The 23,118-nt window shown below is 45.4% G+C and overlaps 1 protein-coding gene across 1 annotated transcript in view; it reads right to left on the minus strand.

Annotated features, from left to right (window-relative positions):
- Positions 1–23,118, minus strand: part of cfap52 (cilia and flagella associated protein 52) — an 89,172-nt gene that overhangs the window by 36,042 nt on the left and 30,012 nt on the right. Inside the window, exons 9-11 of the mRNA XM_041217060.1 lie at positions 17,985–18,133; positions 17,729–17,874; positions 490–641 (exon numbers count right to left, since the gene is read on the minus strand). Of these exons, the coding sequence (XP_041072994.1) occupies positions 490–641; positions 17,729–17,874; positions 17,985–18,133 (447 nt within the window). The remainder of the gene's footprint in view (positions 1–489; positions 642–17,728; positions 17,875–17,984; positions 18,134–23,118) is intronic.

Here is a 23,118-nt window from a genome sequence, read left to right on the forward strand (position 1 = left end):
TGTGTTGCCTGCATCAAATCAATGGACACAGGTTAATCGCACATTGCTTTTTGGTGCTATCAAACTTAGACTCAATGGCCTTTTATTTGAGGTCAATTGAGAGCCACTCTAAATAATAATATCCATACAGCAGCATTCAATGAATGCAAGACTCTCAGTTGAATGCAGTCTATGATATTAAGTTGTTAATTTACTAAATGTTTTTGCAAAAATTGGAAACAAATTTTCATGAAGTAGAAACACACAATTGTGTTAACTGTACAATGATTCAAATTGAAAGTGGGATAAGGTTTATATTATTTTTATATTTATATGTAATAAAAATCAAAAAATATTTCCCAAAACAGTGGAATTAATTGATTTTCTGCAGCCTCGAAATTACTGTTGCTCCACACAACAGTGGTGAGACCAGGACCAGGAATGTGGATATCGCAGTGACATGATAGAGGCCTATACATTTTATAATGAAATTACATTTCCAGAACTTACATTATATCCCAGATGATACAAGTACCATCAAAACTTGCTGTTACGCATTCTTGGTCATTTTTCTTAATTTTAATGCATGACACAGTTGATGAGTGCTCCTTCAGACCTGCAGTAAATTTATGACTTTTTGGAGTAATTTCCCATACCCGCACCTGAAATCAGAAATGTAAAGATAGTTTTGAAATGGGTAATTAGGATGGTTAATCAGATGGAGATGGGGAGGCAGAATCTACATGAGTGGAACTCAATGGAATATAGACATTACATCTTTGAAATGCAGAGGAATATAAAGTGTAGATTCCACAAAGGCTGTAATTTGCAAGCATTGGGGTATCATCTGGACAATGATTGCTATTGCTGTTAATAGCTGCTGTTCTAGCAATTTCAGTGCCAGTGATGGCAAGAAGTACAAAATAATCAACAATGCCTTATTCACAACCATCTAGCTGACACCCTGGTTTTTATACAAACTCACAATGCAGTCTCCGCTACATTGGGGAGACTAAATGTAGGCTGGGTAACTGCTTTGTGGAACACCTTCGGTCAGTTCACAAGTATGACCCAGACCTTCCTATTGCTTGCCATTTCAATTCACCATCTTGCTCTCATGCCCACATTTCCATAGAACCATAGAGCCACAGAAAGATAATGGCACAGAAGGAGGCCATTCAACCCATTGTGGCTGCAGTGGCCATAAAAAAAGAAAAAAAGTAGCCATTCATTTTTATTTCCACTTTCCAGCACCTGGTCCGTAGTTACAGCACTTCAGGTGCATATCCAGGTATATTTTAAATGAGTTGGGCATTTCAGCTTCAAATACCAACTTAGGCAGTGAATTCTAGATGCCTACCACCTCTGGGTGAAAGAATTTTTCCTCACGTCCCCTCTTATCTTTCTGCCAATCACCTTAAATCTATGACCCCTGGTAACTGACCCCTCAGCTAGGGGAAACAGGACTTTCCCGTCTACCCTATCTCGGCTCCTCATAATTTTCCACACCTCAATTAGGTCACCCCTTAGCCTCCTCTGTTCTAATGAAAAAAACTCTAGCCTGTCTAATCTTTCTTCATTGCTGCAATTTTCAAGCCATCGCAACATTCTTATAAATCTCCTCTGTACTCTCTCCAGAGCAATTATACCTTTCCTTTAATGTGGTGACCAGAACTGTATTCAAAATCCCAGCTGTGGCCTAACCAGCATTTCATACAGTTCCAGCATGACATCCCAGCTATTTTATTCAATACCTCATCCAGTAAAGGAAAGCATTCCATATGCTTTCTTTACAACCTTATCCACGTGTCCTGCCACCTTCAGGGACCGATGGACATGCACTCCAAGGTCTCTCATTTCCTCAAATCTTCTCAATATCCTCCCATTTATTAAATATTCCCTGCTTTGTTTGCCCTCCTCAAATGCATTACCTCACATTTCTCTAGATTGAATTCCATTTGCCACTTAACCGCTCACTCAATCAAACCAATGACATCATTCTGGAGACAACAGTTATCCTCTTCACTATCAACTACGCAGCCAGTTTTTGTGTCATGTGAAAATTTCCTAATCATGCCTCCCACATTTAAGTCCAAATCATTAATATATGCAACAAACATCAAGGGCCCCAACACTGAGCCCTATGGAACACCATTGGAAACTGCTTTCCACTCGCAAAAACATACATCACCCATTACCCTTTGTATCCTGTCACTGAGTCAATTTTGGATCTAACTTGCCACTTTCCCCTGTATCCCATGGGATCTCACTTTTCTAACAAGTCTGCTATGTGGGAGCTTCTCAAATGCCTCACTAAAATCCATGTAAACAACATCCACTGCACCTACCTCCTTGTTACTTCCTCAAAAAATTCTATTAAGTTAGTAAGACACGATCTTCCCCTAACAAAACTCTGCTGATTATCTCTGATCAATTCCACGTCTTTCTTAGTGACAGTTCATCCCGTCTGTCAGAACTGATTCCAATAATTTGCCCACCACCAAAGTCAGGCTGACCAGCCTATAATTTTCTGGCCTATCCCTCTCACCTTTCTTAAATATTGGTACAAAGTTCGCAGACCTCCAAAGCTCTGGTATCTTGCCTGTATCTAGTGAGGACTGGATAAGGACCCTCAGAGCATCCGTTATTTCCTCCATGGATTCCTTTAACAGCCTGGGATACAATCTATCCAGCCCTGGTGATTTATCCACTTTCAAGGATGCCAGTCCCTCCAGTACTTCCTCTCTCATTATGCTTATTGTATCTAATATTATGCACACTACCTCTTTAACTAGAATGTCTGCATCATCCCTCTCAGTGAAGAAAGAGACAAAGTACTCATTGAGAACCCTACCGACATCTTCAGCACCAATGCACAAGTTACCATGCACATCTCCGATAGGCCCTATCCTTTCCTTAGTTATCCTCTTGCTCTTAATGTACAGGTAAAATATCTTTAGGTTTTCTTTGATTTTACCTGCCAATATTTTTTGTATCCTCTCTTTGCTTTCCTAATTTCCATTTTTTAATTCAGCCTTGTACTGTCTATACTCCTCTAGGCTTTCTGCAGTATTAAGTTTTTTGTGACTGTCATAAGCTCTCTTTTTCTGCTTTATGCTTCTGGATAACCGGGGGCTCTAGATTTGGCAGCACCACCCATTCTATTTGTGGAGACATGTCTACACTGTGCACATAGAATCTCACTTTTGAATGCCTCCTACTGATTGAATACTGCTTTCCCTTCCACTTGCTGTATTCAGTCCACTTTTGCCAGTTCACCTCTCAGCTTTGTAAATTTTGCCTTCTCCCAATTTAGAACTTTTACTCCTGTTCTTTCTTTGTCCTTTTCCATAATGATGCTAAATCTAACTGTATTATGGTCACAATTCTATCCTTGGCCTGCTGAAACGTCCCAGTGAAACCCAATGTAAACTGGAGGAACAGCACCTCATCTTCCGATTAGGCACTTCACAGCCTTCTGGATTTAACATGAGTTCAACAACTTCAGGCCATGGGGCAGGACTTTCCCCTCATCAGGCAGGCATGGCAGGCGGGCCTGGGAGCAGCCGAGAAATGATCCGCTGCCCGCGATCGGACCCTTACCGCGATTTCACACCGGCTGGCCGATTAACGGCCAGCCAGCGTGAATCGCACGCTGATAATCTCAGCGCTGCCAGGTTGGGGGCGGGAGGAGGACGAGCGCTAAAGTGTGCGCATGCACGGGGGTGCACTCAGTAAAAGCTCCCTGAAGGCACAGAGCTGACTCAGGGAGCTGAAGATTTTTAACATGAAAAAGAAAGATTTTAAAACTAAGGAAAACATTTCCCCATATGTGACTCTGTCACATGAACAGGGACATCTGAAAAATGAGTTTAAAAAGTATTTATTTTTTTTTAGTCACTGTTGGAAACCTCACCCCGCCCATGAATGAGGTTTCGCAAAAAATGTAAGGCCATCTGGCCTATTCACCCACCTGCCAACCATAAGGTTGGACAGGCAGCGAAAAATTGTATTTAATTAATTGATTAATGGGCTTAATAGCCCTCTTAATTGTCGGTGGGCGTGCTGCCGACTCCCATACAACCGAAGTATTGTGCACTATTTCACACTTGTGCGTGTCAAGCGCAAACACAAACTGAGCTGAAAATCCTGCCCATTAACTCTGTCCTCTATTTTGATCTTTTAAAAAATCTTTCCCCAACCTCCTCCTTCCACAGGGCCATCTGTAACTTGTTCTTATGTTTTGCTGCTGGTCCGTTGTTCTGTTATTAACACATTCTGTTTTCTTACCTTTATGTTACCATTAGTACCTTCTTTAGTCTGTAACACTACCATTAAAATTCCTTTTGTTTTGATCCATGACAAATCTCTCCTGAGCTCTGACCTCTCCCTGACCTTCTATCTTCTATTTTGCTGCACCTGTTCCACAACCCTCCCCCTCTTCAACCGTATAAAACCCATCACATTTCTGCCTCTCTTCAGCTCTGAAGAATAGTCATACAGACTCAAAGGCCAGAGTTATTCTGTCAGCGATTTGGGGGCGGGGCCCGCTCACCCACGGGAAAATGACATCATCCAGCCCCATTAAAATATTCATGAAGGTGGGCGGACAGCAAAATTAGCTGTCTGCCCACCGACCTGTCAATGGCCAATTGAGGCCATTGACAGGATAATTAAACTAATTAAAGGCTGTGCCCATCCAACCTTAAGGCTGGCGGGCAGGCCAGGAGCCCCAGTGGGCTTCTGTAAAAACATGAAACCTCATCCACTGGCAAGATGAGGTTTCATGTCTGTTTAAAAAATCTTTAATAAATTTTATGTAATATTTATTAACATGTCCCATCTCATGAGGGGGACATGTTAATAATTCTGTTATTTTGCTATTTTTGATGTTTTTTAAACTGTCACCAATCTCACTGAGACAGCACTTAGTCTCAGGGAGCTGTGCACTCTTTCGCGTGCATGCACGCAAGAGCGCACTTTGGCTGTTGGGGAGTTCCTCCTCCCCCCACCCCCACACTGCGCTTCCCGTCTGGCAGCCTGCTGGGCAGGCCTTAATTGGCCCGCCCACTCAAAATGGCGGCCGGGCTCGTTTTGGCAGTGGAGTTCAGCTGCTCGCCCGCCGCCGAGCCGGTGGGGCCCGCCTGCCCATCGAGGGCTAAATTCTGCCCAAAACGTTAACTCAGTTTCTCTCTTCACAGATGCTGCTCGACCAGCTGAGTCTTTCCAGCATTTTCTGCTTTTATTTATAAAAACAGGCTTGCTTCAACAAAGTACCACATACTTAACAGAGATAACACAGCTGTATCAACTTAAGGAATGTTGAAATCATGCAAGTAATTTATTTGACCAGCTTTTACTTTGGAGCTGTTAGAAGGTGAGTACAGAGTCAGCCTCCTGTTTTCAAAAAATCTAAAATGTATACAACAAAAATAACGATTCTAAAGAAATTGGTTCAGCTAAACACTATATTAATAATACCGCAGCAAATCTATACCGATACAAATGTAAATTCAGTGCAACATTAGCAGTATTCCAATAAAATACTTCCATAAACCACTTAATGGGAAAGAGTGGAAGCACTGGGGTACTCAGAAAAAATTCAGGAAATATAAACCCTATCTTGAGTGAGTTTGGAGCAGTGTAATTTTAGTATAGAGACATGTAGAGGAGATTTCTTTCTGTGCAATGTTTCATGTGCACCACATTTTGGAGAATTACGGCAAGGAAGTGGAATAGAGTCCCCACACAATTTTTGTTTGATGTGCTTATATTGGGTTGGGGTAGGTAGCTCCCATCTGAAATAGGCAGGAACATTTAAGTTGTATGCAAATATGTGGGAACAACATCATTATGCTATCTTCCATGAATTCTGCTGGGGAACTGTATGGAAAGAATGACCACACAAAATGGAAAGCAAGTGTTGTGGGATAGGTAACAGCTTCCTCAACTCTTGGCACACTGTAGCGGCGGAAATACTGTGACTGCTACTCCTGACTATTCTGCTCAGTATTTACACTGGTGCCATGCACAACTTCCCTCTAATTTGCAGGATTAAAGGTGAAAGTCTCACCCAGCAGTAGTTCAACAAATAAAAAGCAGCTGAATAATAGAAAATAAAGTCTCTTCTTATTTTAGTTATCTAAAGTTAGTTGTAAAGTACTGTACTCAAATAGGGCTAATTAAAAGTAGTAATTGAGAAGGAAATCATAGTTTTCATTGTATGTCACCACATGCACAAAAAGTGGGACAAATCCAATCCAGTCATTTGCTGCTCCATCAACATACTCTCATTTGTCAGCAAACTGATGAAAGGTGCTGCTGAGATCGCTATTAAGCGATACGTAATCATTATTAACCTGCTCACTGATGTTCAGTTTGGGTTCCACCAGGGCAACCTGATTCCAGGCCACACTACAAACTTGGTTCAAATATGGACAAAAGAGCTGAATTCCAGGGGTGAGATGAGAATGTCTGCTCTTAACATCAAGGCAACATTTGACCAAGGTGGCATTTTCAAAAATTAATTTGTTCATGTGACATGGACATCACTGGCAAGGCCAACATTTATTGCCTATCCCTGTTTGTCCTAGAGAAGGTGGTAATGCGCCACCTTCTTGAGCTGCTGCAGGCTGTTTGGTGCAGGACTGTGCTTTTAGAGAGGGAGTTCCAGGATTTTGATCCAATGATGTTGAAGAAAGGTGATGAAATTCCAAGTCATTACTTGGTGTGTAACATGGAGGAGAAACTTGCAGGTGGTGACATTCCCATGCATCTCAGCCTTTGTTCTTCTAAGAAGTAGAGGTTGTGGGTTTGGAAAATGCTGTTGAAGAATGCTGCAGTACATCTTGTTGATGGTATATGCTGCAATCATAGTGCACTGGAGGAAGTGAATGTTTAAGCTGGGGATGGGGTACCAATCAAGCAGCCTGATTTGTCCTGATGGTGTTGAGCTTCTTGAATGTTGTTGGAGATGCATTCATCCAGGCAAGTGGGGTGTATATCAATACGTCCCTGACTTGAGCCTTGTAGAAAGGCTTTAGGAAGTCAGGAGGTGAGTTAATTACTGAAGAATACCCAATCTATGGCTTGTTCTCATAGCCACTATATTTATAAAGCTGGCTCAGTTAGGTTTCTGGGAAATGGTGATCTCAAGGATGTTAATGGTATGGGGAAGTTGTTGACGCAAACCATTGAATGTCAAGGAGAGATTGTTTGATTTTCTCTTATTGGAGGTGGTCACTGGCTTGGACTTATGTGGTGCAAATGTTACCTGGCATTTATCAACCCAAGCCTGAATGTTGCCCAAGTCTTGTTGCATGCGGGCATGAATTGCTTCAGTATCTGAAGACTTGCAAATGATGATGAACACTGTGCAATCAACAGTGAATAGCTACACTTCTGATCTTATGATGGAAGGAAGGCCATTGTGAAGTAGATGAAAATGTTTGGGCCTCGGACACTATCCTGAGGAACTCCTGCAGTTGAGATAATTGGCCTCCCAAGAATCACAGATATCTTCCTATGTGCTCCAGTCAGTGGAGAGCTTTCCTCCTGATTCCCATTGACTTCACTTTTACTTGTGGTTCCTTGTTGTCATACTTGGTCAAATGCTGCATTGCTGTCTAAGGCAACAACTCTCACGTCACTACTTGAAATCAGTTCTTTTGTCCATGTTTAAACCAAGGCTGCAATGAGGGCTGAAACTGAGTGATCCTAGCAGAACACAAACTGAGCATCGGTGGGCAGGTTATTGCTGAGTAAGTGCTGTATGATTGCACTGTTGACTACATCTTCCATCAAATTACTCACACTTGAGAGTGTGTTGATGGGACAGTAATTGGCCGGTTTGGATTTTTCCTACTTTTTGTGGAAATAATAACACACCTGGGCAATTTTCCACTTTGTTGGGTAGATGCCAGTGTTGTAGTTGCATTGGTTCAGCTTGGCTAGGGGCTTAATTAGTACTGGAGCACGAGTCTTCAGCACTACAATCAGGATGTTGTCAGGACTCACAGGATGGAATTGTCCCAGGTTTGCACTAAGTGTGATTACAGGTGTGAAAAAAGACGTTCTACTCACTGTCTGCAATAGTGGAATTTCGTGCCGTCTCATCCCCTTCCCTGCTCATCCCACCTCATTAATAACGTATTCAGGAAACACACCGGATTGCTGGCGGCGGGTTTGGATTTGCCTGTCACAGTGTGACCTCAGCACTCCTTCGCGCTGGGCACCATATTTAAAGCGCACCAGGCTGCAGCCTACATCATATCTACAGACCAGGACTGCTCCAGACAACAGATGACCTTGAAAACAAAGGTGGCGACAGCCCCAAAATTTAGTGCCGCCTCTCTGAGGCGCTTGCTGGACACAGTGGAAGGTCTATGAGATGTGCTCTACTCCTGCTCTGGCTGCAGGCGATCCACCAGAGTCACCAATCTGGCCTGGGAGGCGGTGGCAGCGGCGGTCAGCACCACTGGGGCACAGAGGAGGTCAGCCATTCAGTGCAGGAAGAGAATGAACGCTCTCATCCGTTCTGCCAGGGTAAATCAACCTCATCACTCTCAACTCACACACTCTCAAACTCATCACACATCCACGGAGATATCACACCACAAGGGACAACACCACTAACTCTCACACAAACCCTCACATCTCCATCAGGCACATATCCCCTGGAGCTCTTGTCCTCAGGAGAAGCTGGCTTGCAACAGCAGAAAGAGGTTCTCGGCCGTGGGTGGAGGGGCCTACATTAGGCCCCTCACTCACTTTGAGGAGTGTGTCATTCTGATGACTGGTGAGGGTGTGGACCGAGCCTGCAGTGACATTGAGGTTGCCATCGAACACCCAATTGAGAAACCTACACCACATCATCCCAATCTGAATGCAAATGTGAATGCTCTCTCTCCTGCTTTTGACTCTGCTGCCATGCACTAATTATCTCTACTTTGGTTCACAGGGAGCTCAGCCAAGCGACCAATGCCCTCAGCCAGCCAGTCCCTCAGCTCCATCCATGTCCTCACCTCCAGTCAAAGGACACCTCCTCCATTGAAGAACTGGAAATAAGCAGCTTGAAATACCTGTCACAGCTTTTACCCGCACACTTCACCAGTGCAGAGGCACACACTTCGGTAGGACCTAGATCTGGAGCAGGCTTGGGTTCACAATTTAGTGGTAACCGTACAGACATGTGTTCGTAGGAGGAGGAGGCAGGTTCAGCCGAGCTCTCTGGCACTCTGAGGCCTGCTGGGGAAGAGGCATCTGTGAATCCGAGTCAGATGATGAGCCTCTGGATTTGGCCTTTCAACTCATCCTGGAGAGTCAGCAGAAGGTGGGGGAATATCACAAAGTTGTTGGAAGCCCTCAACTGAGTGACACGCGAGTTGGATGAGTGCATCCGCCTGCTCTCTGAGGAAGTGGTGCCCACATGTGTGCGTATGGAGGTCTCCATGGGAAGGATGGCAGACACCACAGAGACCCTGCTTCAGCAGAATGCAGAGATTCGTGCAGACCTGCACCCCATGGGTGAGTTCCTGCAGTGGCAATGTGAGATGGAAACAGGGCACCTCAATGTCCCTCCAGGTGCTCCTTCCCCTCAAGGAATCAGGCCAGGGTCCTTGGGCACTCGAAGGCTGGTGAAGCAGCAGCTGGATACCCCTGAGTTATCCACTCTGGAATCTCAGAGGTTGTCCGCTCCTTTTGAGTCCCGTTTACCTGTGACCCCCTCAACCTCGTCCTCTGTCACCACAGAGGGAGCAGCTGGCCCACAGGAAGACAGCCAAAGCAAACCCGGGCCCTCAAGGCTTCCAGTGGACACATGCCAAAGTTATCAGAAGCAATAGGGCCAACCATTGCACAGGCTGTCTCCACCCCTGCTGGGGATGTCACCTAGAGGAAGAAGTGGGCCTAGAAAAGCAGTCTTTCAGATTCATTGACAGGCTTCGCGAGTCTTCCCCCTGAATGCCACATCTAGCCTGTATCTCCGCCCACCCATTGATTGTAATCCCATCCAGCATCTGTGCCTGTCCAACAAGAGGCTCCATGCACTTTTGATTTCTGCGAATGGTAGTTGTCAAGTTTCTTGTAAGCTCCCCCATCCTTTCCCCTCCTCCAGTTACCCATATTCTTTCCCCCATCACTGTAGATCCCCTGGCATCGCATTCTACCTCCCCACCGTCACCTACAACCCACACCCGTGTCATTCCAGGATGTCCAGGTGAACGTGCACGCACCTGAAAATCCCACTCCCATCCACACTGGCCTCCCCGACTTCCTCCTTCCCGCCCCCAGGGTCCGTATCTGCCTCCGAGTCCCCAGCAACCACTCTTGCCGTCCCTTCTACCATTATCAATGAATCCTCACCCTCCCACCCTACTGATTCCTTGTGTCCCCTTTCATGCTCACCATTCCCTCCTACCACACCTACCCTCAGTTGGCTCCCCAGGAAGCAGTAATTGACTCCACAGCCACCTCCGTTACACATTCACCTGGACATACCCCCTCCCATCTTTCTCTCTCCTCCACCCTTACTCCCTTCTCCCCCTGGATATCTTTCCCCCTCCAAACTCCCTCCCTTACACCTTCCTCCCTGCCTTACACCTACCTCCCTACTTGCAGCATTCTCCCTGTTATAACCTCCTTTCCCCCAAATACTCTCTCCTCCCCCATACTCCCTCGTCCCCCTGGACACACTCCTTCCCCTCCAAATCTCACCTCATCTTCGTGCCCTCCCTCTCAAACTGACCTCCCTCTCACCTTTGTCTCCCTCATCCCAACTTCACCCCCCCGCCCCTCACTGACACTTTCATCCCCACCCTCCCAAGCTCACTCCCCTGACATCTTCAATCACCAACCCCCTGCAAACACCACCCACCCCCCCGCACCCCCCCCCCACTACCCCCCCTCCCCACCCCCACCCGGTACACCTTCCTCTCCCACCACCCACCCTGGCACTCCTTCCTCTCCCATTCACAGCTAGAGGTTTCTCTCCCACTCCCCCGCTTCACCTATCATCCGTAGCAGCCCATGGCCAAGACCATGATGTCTCAAAGCAGGTTCGAAGCATCAACGGCGACCTCCCACTTTTCGAGAGCTGCTTCACGGCGGAGCCACATGCATGCAGATGCACCCTACATGTGATACGCGTGTTATTCCAGGGCCTGGAAGTTGTAGGGTTCCAGCATCATCTTCTCCTTGGATGTTGCAATCTGAGCAAGGTCCTAACGGTAAGTTCCAACTTCTGCATGGCACACTTGTCCAGACGTTCGTGGAGCTTCCTCCTCCCGTTAGTTGTTGAATTGTCCACCACCAATCACAACTGGATGTGGCACAACTGCAAAGCTTTGATCTGATCTGTTGGCTGTGGAATTGCTTAGCTCTGTCTATTGCATGCTGCTTCTGCTGTCTTGCATGCACATAGTCCTATGTTGTAGCTTCACCAGGTTGGCACCTCGTTTTTAGGAATGCCTGGTGTTCTTCCTGTCATGCTTTTCTACACTACTCATTGAGCCAGGGTTGGTCCCCTGGCTTGATGGTAATGGTACAGTGATGGATGAAGCTACAGGCTGTGGTGGCATACAATTCTGCTCCTGTTGATGGCCCAGGTTGCCTTAAGAATGGCTAGATATATTCTGAATTCATCCCGTTTAGCACAGTGGTGGTGCCACACAAACAAGATGGAGGATGTCCTTAGTGTGAAGACAGGACTTTGTCTTCAAAAGGACTGCAAGTTGATCACTCCTACCAGTACTGTCTTTGACTGATGCACCTGTGGCAGGTAGATTGGCGAAGACAAGATCAATTAAGATTTTTACTCATGTTAGTTTCTCACCATCTGCTACAGGGCCAGTCTGGCAGATATGTCGATCAAGACTTGGTCAGTAGTGGTGCTACTGAGCCACTCTTGGTAATGGACATTGAAGTCTCCCAGCCAGAGTACATTCTGCACCCTTGCTACGCCCAATGCTTCTTCCAAGTAGTTTTCAACATGGAGGACTACTGAGGGAGGGCTATAGATGGTAATCAGCATCTATCATTGTCCATGACGACCTCCTGGCATGTGAATTCATGGGGTCCAGAGTAAATGTTGAGTGGTCCCTAGGCCACTCCATCCCAACGGCATACCACTGTGCTGCCACGTCTGAAGGGTCTGCCCTGCTGGTGACTCAGGACATATCCAGGGATAATGATGGAGGAATCTGGGGCTTTAGCATTATGGCATGATTCGCTGAATATGACTATGTCAGGCTATTGCTTGACCAGTTTGTGGAACAGCTCTCCCAATGTTGGCAAAAGTTCCTAGATATTAGTAAGGAAGACTTTGTAGGGTTGACTGGTAGGGTCAGCTGTCCCTTTGTCATGTCCAGTGCTTAGGTCAATGCTTGAATATTCCATCCATTTTTATTCTGACTGGACATTTTTGTGGCGGTTTGATACAACTGAGTGGCTTAATAAGTCATATCACAAGGCAGTTGAGTGTCAAACAGATGGAGCCGTATGCAGGCCAGATCAAGTAAGTATGGCAGATTCCCTTCCCTAAAGTGCACCAAAGAGTCCAAGTAAATGGAAGTCAATGGGAATTGGGGGGTAAATTTTCCACTGTCTGGAGTCATAGCTCACACAAAGGAAGATAGTTGGCCAATCATCTCAGCCCCAGAACATTGCTGTCAGAGTTCCTCCTGTCAGTGTAATGGGCTCAAAAATCTTTGTCAATGACATTCCTGTATCATAAGGTCAGAACTAGAGATAAAAACAAAAAACTGCGGATGCTGGAAATCCAAAACAAAAACAGAATTACCTGGAAAAACTCAGCAGGTCTGGCAGCATCGGTGGTCTACAACAACACCCCCCCCACCTCCACTTCTCCTCTCCCCTCCAACCACACCCACCCCCCCCGCCAAACCTTAAACCAGCTTATATTTCACCCCTCTCATTGTAAAGAAAAATCATTTTTGTTGAAGGGTCATGAGGACTTGAAATGTCAACTCTTTTCTTCTCCGCCGATGCTGCCAGAACTGGAGATGTTTGCTTATGATTGCAGGGTTCAGTTCAAGGGAGCTCCTCATGTAATGAAACAGTCTGTGCCCATATAGAAAGACCTGCTCAACATTCAGGTTGACTGATAGGTGACAAATGAGATTGATGCCACACATGCCAGCCAATGAATAACTCCAACAAAAGAGATCTCCTCTTGACATTCATCATCAGTATCTTTGCCAAATCCTCCACCATCAACATTTGCAGGGGTGGGGAAGGTGGGGGGGGGGGGGGGGGGGGGGGGGGGGGGGGGGGGGGGGTGACAGGTCATCATTGACCAGAAACTTAACTGGACCAATTACAAGAGCAGAGCAGAGGCTGGGAATTCTGTGGCCATTGACTAAGCAAAGTATTTCCATCATCTCCAAGACACAAGTCAAGAGTGTGATGGAATACATTCCACTTACTTGGATGCATGCAGTTCTAATGACACATAAGATGAACATTATCCAGGACAAAGCAGCCACTTGGTTAGGCCCCCATCCATCACCTTAATCATTCACTCTCTCTGCCACCAGTCATCATGGTTTCAGGGGACACCACCTACAGGATGCACTACAGCAAGGCTTCTTTCACAGCACGGCTTCTTTCACAGCACCTTCCAAATTCATGAGTTCTACTGCCTTGACAAACAAGGGCAGCAAGAACTTAAGAATGCAACCACCTGCAATTTTCCCTCCAAGTCATGCACCATCCTGACTTGGAAATATATCACTGTTCCTTCATCGTCATTGAATCAAAATCCTGCAACTCCTATGCAACATCACTCTGAGAGTACCTTCATCACATAGACTGCAGCAGTTCAAAATGATGACTCACTACCACTTAGGAATGGGCAATAAATGCTGGCCTCCAGGTCCAATTAATAAATGAATAAAATCCTTCCCTCATGTTCCCATCTATATTCTGTCTCCTGATCAATCTTCCAATTTTCCTCCTCCTTTCTGTGATCTGTGGGAATGACAGCAAGCTATTTTGAAGGGACTGACCACGTGGTTACTCTGAAATTTTCTTTGTAATATTGTGAGAATGGATTTTAAAAAAACATTTTGGGGAATATTGTGTTATTCTGTAAACGTTCTGTCTGTGCCTGTGTGTGTGTGTGTGTGTGTGTGTGTGTGTGTGTGTGTGTGTGTGTGTGTGTGATTTAATTAAGCAGGACATGAGCTTGATAGGATTCAGGGTGTCAGGGGGTTTGGAAACATGAGAAGGATAAAGGTAAAAGCAAAATACTGCAGATGCTGGAAATCTGAAACAAAAACAGAAAATGCTGGCAAAACTCAGCAGGTCTGACAGCATCTGTGGAGAGAGAAAACAAAGTTAATGTTTCGAGTCCTTATGACCCTTCTTCAGAGCTGAAGAGAGTGGAAGTGTGATGAAATTTATACTGTTTAAGGGGGGTGGGGCAGGTGGAACTGGATAGAAGGCTAGTGATAGGTGGGGACATAGGAGGGATTGACAAAGATGTCATGAACTAAAGGATAAAGGGAGTGTTAATGGTAGTGGTTAATGCTAAAAAAGGTGCTAATTGTAAGAAAGCAGAATGTGATTATAGCAGAACAAGGATAGCATTGTGTAAAAGGACACCATGGAACAAGTAACAGATGGCCCTGTAGTGGATGGGGTGGGGGAGGGGGTGGTGGGAAAAAAGGATAGAAAATGGGATTAAAAAGGGGATAAAACTATGGATAAATGAATAAAAATAAAAATAAAATAAGTGGATCAAAAATAAAAATGAATGTAGAAGAAAGGGGATTTAAAAAAGTGGGTCAGGATGAAGGAGCGAGTTCATGGTCTGAAGTTGTTGAACTTAATGTTAAGTCCAGAAGGATAATGGTGTTAAGTTTGATGTACAAGTAAATAGGTTAGATCTAACATTTGCATTTTTAGATAAACTGAGAGGTTGTTTGAAGGGGAGTCAGAGGTAACAACGAAAATGTTTGCATTTTGCAGGAGTTAATAGGTAAGCAAGTATTGGGGATATTATATTTTTATTAACCCGAAAGTAGAGAGAAGATGGAAACATTATATTTGGAAGGGTTTGAGTTCCAAAGGGGTGTGAGAATAATGGGATTGAGATGAAAAGGGAAAAGGGTATATTAGAGTTACTGTGGATAACTGTTGAGCCATTAAGCTGGAGATGGCTGGAGATAGCTGATGCTGTTTGAGCTGTTGAGAAGTCTTGGGTTGCCATAGCAGTTTTTTTCTGAAGTGAATTCCATAGCAAAGTAGAAGGGGGTTCAGGTCATGTGGTACACCTCTATTGAAGCTACAGCAGTCTGCCTTGTGTGATATTACTGGATTCCATATTTAAATATCTGTAAGGGAGTGTTGCCTGGAAAGCGTTTACTTGTGGAGGAACGTTTTGTAAGACTAACCTTAATTGTATAACTGTAATCTTGCGTGCTTAAGTTTTATTTTCTTTTATTTGTTAATTAAACTTTTACTTTTCACTTTTAAAAACACAAAAGTGTTACTGGACCTATTACTGCTGACATTGGTACATCTTCCTCACCTTATCAGAATACAAAAAAAAATTTCTGGCCCATAAGCCAAGCTTCGCTCTGGGATTTGGTTTGCGCAGCAGTTAACACCGGCTGTGGTCTCAACAATATAGAGAATCGAGCTGGTGCAATGTAAAATAATTACTCTGTGAATACTCTTAAGTGCCACATATGCAATGCAATGCAATGTTGGCATTTATTTCAAGAGGACTAGTATATAAAAGTAGGGATGTGCTACTGAGGCTTTATAAGGCTCTGGTCAGACCACATTTAGAATATTGTGAGCAATTTTAAGCCTCGTATCTCAGGAAGGATGTGCTGGCCCTGGAGAGGGTCCAGAGGTGGTTCACGAGAATGATCCCAGGAATGAAAGGCTTAACATATGAGGAACGTTTGAGGACTCTGGGTCGATACTCGATGGAGTTTAGAAGGATGAGGGGGGATCTGATTGAAACTTACAGAATACTGAAAGGCCTGGATAGAGTGGACATGGGGAAGCTGTTTCCATTAGTAGGAGAGACTAGGATCCGAGGGCACAGCCTCAGAGTAAAGGGAAGACCTTTTAGAACCGAGATGAGGAGAAACTTCTTTAGCCAGAGAGTGGTGAATCTATGGAATTCATTGCCACAGAAGGCTGTGGAGGTCAGGTCATTGCGTGTATTTAAGACCGAGATAGATAGGTTCTTGATTGGTAAGGGGATCAAAGGTTATGGGGAGAAGGCGGGAGAATGGGGTTGAGAAACTTATCAGCCATGATTGAATGGCAGAGCAGACTTAATGGGCTGAATGGCCTCATTTCCACTCCTATGTCTTATGGCTTATGGCTTATAATAGACTTGTTAACTCATGGGATTAAAGAGACAGAGCAGGTGGATACAAATGAGCTAACAGACAGAAAGCAAAGAGTAGTGGCAAATGTATTTGTCTGGACTGCAGGGAAGTATACAGTGGTGTCCACAAAGACCACCACTGTTCCCTTTGATTTATGAATACCTTGTACTAGGGCATAAAGTTTATAATGTCAAAGTTTGCAGACAACACATAACGTGAAAATGCAGAAAGCGTTGAGAAGATCCGAAGTAGACTTCAGGCAGACACATGGCAGACAAAATTTAATGCAGATAAGTGTGAAATGACACTTTTAAGGGGAAGCTCAATAAACAACTGAGGGAGAAGGGGATAGAGTTAGATGAGGAAGGATGAGATAAGGTTCAAGTGAAGCGCTTTTTTAAATGGATATAGACTCGTTGGGCCAAATTGTCTTTTCGGTGCTGTACATTCTATGCATTTCAGAAAGTACAATGAGGAGGGGCAATATAAATTAAATGGTACAATTTTAAAGATGATGCAGGAACAGAGAGATCTGAGTGTTAACGTACACAAATCTTTGAAGGTGACAGAACAAGTTGATATGGCTGTTAAAAAAGCATATGGGTTCCTAAGCTTTATAAATAGAGGCAAAGATCATAAAAGTAAGGAAGTTATGCTAAACTTATATAAATCAGTGGCCTTCACTGGAGCACTGTGTCCACTTTAGGAAGGATGTCCAGGCCTTGCAAAGGGTGCAGAGCAGATCTATTGGAATATTACCAAGAATGAGAGACTTATGTGAAGAGACTAGAGAATCTGGGATTATTCTCCTTAGAGCAGAAAAGGCTATGGGGAGATTTAATAGAGTTGTTCAAAATTATCAATGTTTTTGTTAGAGCAATTAACACAAAATTGTTTCCACTGGTAGAAGAGTCAGTCAGTCACCAGAGGCCACAGATAATTGACAAAAGAACCAAAAGGGAAAAATACTTTTTTCCTTGTGCAGCAAGTTGTTATGATCTTGAATTCACTGCCTGAATGGATGGTGGAAACAACGTTGGGGAAAGGGCAGAAGAGTGGGACGAATTGGACAGCTCTTTCAAAGAGTTGATAGAGGTAGGATGGATGAACTAGCCTTCTTGTGCTGTAAGATTCTACATCTGTTGCTTATTTATCCCGTACCACAAATATAGAGGGCAGACAGGCAACAGTTTTAAGAAGTTAACCAAAACCACAATATAGCAGTATTCCAATATCATCATATATTACTAGCGTGATTGGTAGTATCTTATAATCATGAGAGCAAATCTCTATCATGTTATTCAGTAAAACATCATGCACAACCCAATAATAAAGAATTATTTCAAGATATATATTAGGCTGTGACGTGTTGTACATACCTGTCCTTCACCACCTCCACTGATTATTTTCTTGCAGTCACTAGTGGCAGCAATTGCTGTGACACCATCCAGATGAGCATTATTGATTGTATACATTAATTTGCCCGTCTCTGGTGTGAAAGCACGGATCTTCCCGTCATTCCAAGCTTTGAAAATTTCAAATCAGAAAATAACTCAGGAAATAAGGTGAAATGTATCAAATGTAGGAGGATGAAATTCTAATGGTTTTAACAACTGAGTAAATTCTATTGCCTACCACTAATAATGCTTCTCCCATCTTGCATAAATTCAATGGCATTGCAAGTCATGTTTGGCACAACGATTCGCAGAAGTTCTTTATTGGTAGGGGTATGCCAGATTCTTATTTCAGACTTAGAGCATGTTCCAAACAGGTCTGAGGTTCCACTATATTTGGAACAAAGAGATAGTACTTAAAGACGTCTTTCTTCAAGATTTCCCTTCAAAATCAGTTGCAAAAAATGATGATTAATTAAAGAAAAAGTCCTATACAACTCCTTTGACTTTTTTGTACATTTAAGATCTGCAAAGAGACCGATAACTTTTAGAGAAATTTGAACTTCCAGTTATGAGCTGAAAGAAGACCACGCAACAAGATTTCACATTTTAAGACTTTTACTGAGACAAATGTAAAAAAAGCGCTCTTTACTAAACACTATTTTCATCTTGTAGGCAACATACTTTACCAAAAACAGAATGTTTCTACTTTTAATGGCAACCGAAACTCCAATTTTGTTATGTTACTCGGTCTCTTCAGTAGATATCCAATTCTCTTGGAACCAATCCTAAAGTGATTTACAACTCCCAAGGGTTTACTTCTGTTCTTTCTCAATATTATCTGACACAGAGTTTTCTGGCTGATTCTCCCTCTAGCTCCAGCTAGGAAAACCCTCCTATTTTTTAACTCCTTACAAACTGGTCTTCAAATTGGGCCTGAGCTTGAACTTGCATTCTGCATGTCTGCAAATCTTCTCTGTTTAAAGTGCATGTCTGGCTGACTCTACTTCTTTTACTTTCCACCTCCCAGCCGGCTGCAACCCAAACAAGACATAAACTGCGATAAAAACAAAAAACTGCGGATGCTGGAAATCCAAAACAAAAACAGAATTACCTGGAAAAACTCAGCAGGTCTGGCAGCATCGGCGGAGAAGAAAAGAGTTGACGTTTCGAGTCCTCATGACCCTTCAACAGAACGTTCAGTTGAAGGGTCATGAGGACTCGAAACGTCAACTCTTTTCTTCTCCACTGATGCTGCCAGACATAAACTGCAACTGCTTCCTATCTGTGATATTTCTGGGAACCTTGATCTCAAAATGGCTTCCTCTATCCCCTTTTCCATGGCAATGGGAAACACACTAGCCCTGAATCCAAGTATAAATGTGAATTAACTATCTCTGATCATAACTGTCTTTCATCTTAAAAACAAAGGGACAGTTTCCAAAACAGCTGTCTAAAACCTGTTATTCATAATGCTTTTCTGGCTCTTAGGAGACTTTGGGTCTCCTCATTGCGGACTTGGAAACAGTAGCCATTGTCCCCAAGTGTAAATACCTGTCTCCTCCCTGTCAATAAAACAACCTGGGTCTTTCTTTGATCTTTAACAATTAAACCACCCAGGTTTACTTTACTGTCAGGCAGATCCCAGCATAGGTCACATGACCCCTTTCATGTACCCTAAATTTAAAGATTCAGTTTCAAATGAAAACACTCATTTAAACCACAAGATACAGTCCTAAAACATAATACTCAAATAAACTTAATAATCGTAACAGTGCACATTGTTTTCACATTAATAACTTGGAAGAGTGATTGGAATGTGTATTCCAAGGGGGTTAAATTAATATAGTATAATTTGCAATGGTAGTGATAAAGGGTTCTAGTCCCAGAAAACGTTTTGTAGTCATTGGCCTGAATCTCTTCAACCACTTCTTGCTCCATAGGCTGGAAATTTCTGTCCCTGTTGGTGTCGGGCGTGAGTGGACAATATGGCGGGAAGGCCAAGAATCGGTTTTGCGACGGTGTGAAACCAGTTTGCAATCGTCCGCTCCACCCATCAATGGCAGGCTACCTTTCCCACCACTGCATGTCGGGTACATCGTTTTCATATATCTGCATATAATTACAAGGCCTGCTTGCCAGAATCATCCCCCCATACTGCATCATCGGGGCATGTCGGCCTAGAACACATCTGGACAAATGAGACATGCAGAAGGCGGCACACACCTTTAGGGCCTTGCTCATGTCACAGACATCTGAGGAGCAGAAAATGCTGGAGCTCTACAGCTACCGGACTCCGGGGGAACATGTGCATTGCATGCAGGGTGGAATCTCATGAACATGACTCTGCCTCGAAGCAGCACATGGAAGGTGGAAGGTCACCGCTGATGTCTGGGGTCTGCTTTGGGACATCAGGGTCTTTGCCATGGGCTGCGATGGATGATCATCAAGGGGGTGGAGACAAAGGTCTAGGTTTGACTGGGGGGGGGTTGGTGTATGGGGGGGGGGGGGGGGGGGTTACGGTTGGGGGCTGCGGTTGGGAGGCGGGAAACGATAGTGTTGGTCGGGGTGAGGTTGGGGGGGAACAATGGTGTTGGGGGGGGTGAGGTTCGGAGGGCGGAATGATGGTGGGGGTGAGGTTAGAGAGGAGTACAGGGAGGGGGAATGTAACTGGGGAGAATACAGCAACTGAGGACGTAGGCATAAGGGGGCAGGAAGTGTAAGGGAAGGAGTTCGGAGCAGGGAAGGAGCTCACAGGGGGGCAGGACCTTGGGGGGAGGAAAGAGTTCAGAGGGGGGAAGGAGTCCAGGGCAGGAAGGAATCCAGGGGAGGAAGGTGTCTGGAGGGAGGATGGAGTTCAGAGTGGGGGGATGGAACCTAGGGGGAGCCAAGAGTCTAGGGGGAGGAAGGAGTAAGGGTGGAGGAGGGAGTAAGGGGGGGCTGATGTCCAGGTGAACATGTAAGGGTGGACCCCTCCTGACTGCTTTCTGGGGAGCGAACTGAAGCTGTGCATGGTAGAAGGGAATGGTGAGTGTGAGATAGGGTAGAGTGAACCAGTAGGGTGGGAGGGTGACGGTGCAATGGAAGCGATGGAAGGGATGGTGAGGGTGGTTGGTGAGTACTCGGAGGCAGACAGGGACTCAGAGTGGGAAGGAGGAGGTCGGGGAGGTCAATGTGGATGGGGGTGGGATTCTCGGGAATGTGCACATTCACCCGAACATCCTGAAAAGAAAAGGATTCTGGTTGGTAGGTGACAGAGGGGAGGTGGAACGTGATGCCAGGGAGGGTCAACAGTGATAGGAGAAAGAACATGAGTGACTGGTAGAGGGAAAGGACGGGGGAGCTGAAAACATACTTAACAACCGCCATGCTTCTGAAATTGAAGGTGAGAGGAGCCTTGTGTTGGACGGGCAGAGGTGCTGCATTGGAGTGCGGTCAGTGGGTGGGCGGAGATGCAGGTCAGCTCTGATGGACAACTGAAAGAAATTTGCAGGCAGCATTGAAAATGCTTGGGACATTGAGATGAGTGTGATTGAGGAAGGCACCATGAACGTGGGCGAATGCTTGCATGGGGCTCCGAAAGGCCCTGCCACAAACACACTTCTCCCTCCAGAATCACTCGTGGGCCGGCTGCATGCAACTGAACTGTTAATTGGGGGGATGTGGGGGGAGGACTCGTGAAGCCTGTAAATGAAGCTGAAAGACAACATTACACATTATTCAGTGAAAGTGAATATATTTTCAGATTATTAAGTGACAAAATGTGTTCACCCGTGCAACCACTTGTGATCAGAAATTGTTAATTTTTCTAGGCCTACCACTGCTTCTAGATGCTGCCCTGACATCTGCAGTAGGGGTGGAGATAGCCTGTGCAAAGGTTGGCCTCGTTACCTCTGATGACTTTGGCATGGGTCCGCTGAAAAGCTGAGGCCTTGAGGGCCCAGGCTTGCTTTGGCTGTCCTCCTGTGGGCCAACTGCTTCCTCTAAGGTTGAGAGGGTCCCAGAGAAAGGGGACTCGGAGGGAGAGAACAGTCTCTGAGATTCCTGAGGGATTACCTCGGGGTGCCCAGCTGCTGCTCCTCCTCCTTTCGGATGCCCGAGGGCCTTGGCCTGACTCCTTGAGGGGAAGGAGCACATGGAGGGACATTGAGATGCCCCATTTCCCTCTCGTATTGCCACTGCAGGAACTGACCCATGGCTGCTGTGATGGAGTGCAGGTCTACACGCATCTCCACATTCTGCTGCACCAGGGTCTCCATGGCATCTGCCATCCTTCCCATTTAGGCATCCATACGTGCACATGTGAGCACCACTTCATCATACAGCTGGCGGACGCACTCCTCTGACTCACATGCCACTCTGCTGAGGGCTTGCAACAACTCTGCATGATGATCCCCCATCTTCTGCTGATTTTCCAGGATGAGTTGGAAGGCCGAATCCAGAGGCTCGTCATCTGACTCGGACTCACAGATGTCTCTTCCCCATCAGTCCTCTGAGTGCTGGGGAGTTCAGCTGAACCAGTCTCCTCCTGCTGCAGATATGTGTCTGTGCGGTGACCACCAGGTTGTGAACCCAAGGCTGTGCTGGTGAATGGTGTGGGTAAGCGCTGTGTCTGGTCTTCCAGGCTGCTTATCTCCAGCTCTTCAATGGAGGAGGTGTCCTCTTCATTGGCAGTATGGACCAGGATGGAGCTGAGGGACTGGCTGATTGAGGATGTTGGTCGCTTGGCAGAGCTCCCTGCGAACCAAAATAGAGATAATGAGTGTATGGCACCAGAGTCAAAGCAGGAGAGAGAGCACTCACAGTTGCGTTGAGAGTGGTGAAGGATCCTCACATGGGTGTTCACTGCCGACCTCACCGTTGTCGCAGGCACAGTCCACATCCTCACCAATTAATGCAATGACACGCTCCTCAAAGTGACTGAGGGGTCTAATGTGGGCCACACCAGCCCCCCTGGTCTGGGACTGCTCCCTGCTGTTGTGAGCCAGCTTCTCCTGCATGAAAACAGATGGAGAGAGCATGAGCAGGACACATGGCACTGCATGGAATGTTTTTGTGGTGAACGGAGCCATGGACGGGATAAGGATGCAAGCTCCAGAGGATATGAGCTCGATGGCAATGTGAGGGTGTGTGTGTGAGAGTTAGTGGTGTTGTCCTGTGAGGTGTGAGATCCCTGTGGATGTATGATAGGTTTGTGAGTGTGTGAGCTGAGAATAATGAGAAGAGTGACTTACCCTGGCAGAATGGATGAGACCATTCTGTCTCTTGCTGCACTGGATGGCTGTCCTCTTTTGCAGGACATTGGCACTGACCACCCCCTCTTGTAGTATAATGGTCTGGTATATACGGGGTTAATGTGGGACTGAGCACAGTAC

The sequence above is a fragment of the Carcharodon carcharias genome, chromosome 22, assembly GCF_017639515.1.
Source record: "Carcharodon carcharias isolate sCarCar2 chromosome 22, sCarCar2.pri, whole genome shotgun sequence".
NCBI lineage: Eukaryota > Metazoa > Chordata > Chondrichthyes > Lamniformes > Lamnidae > Carcharodon > Carcharodon carcharias.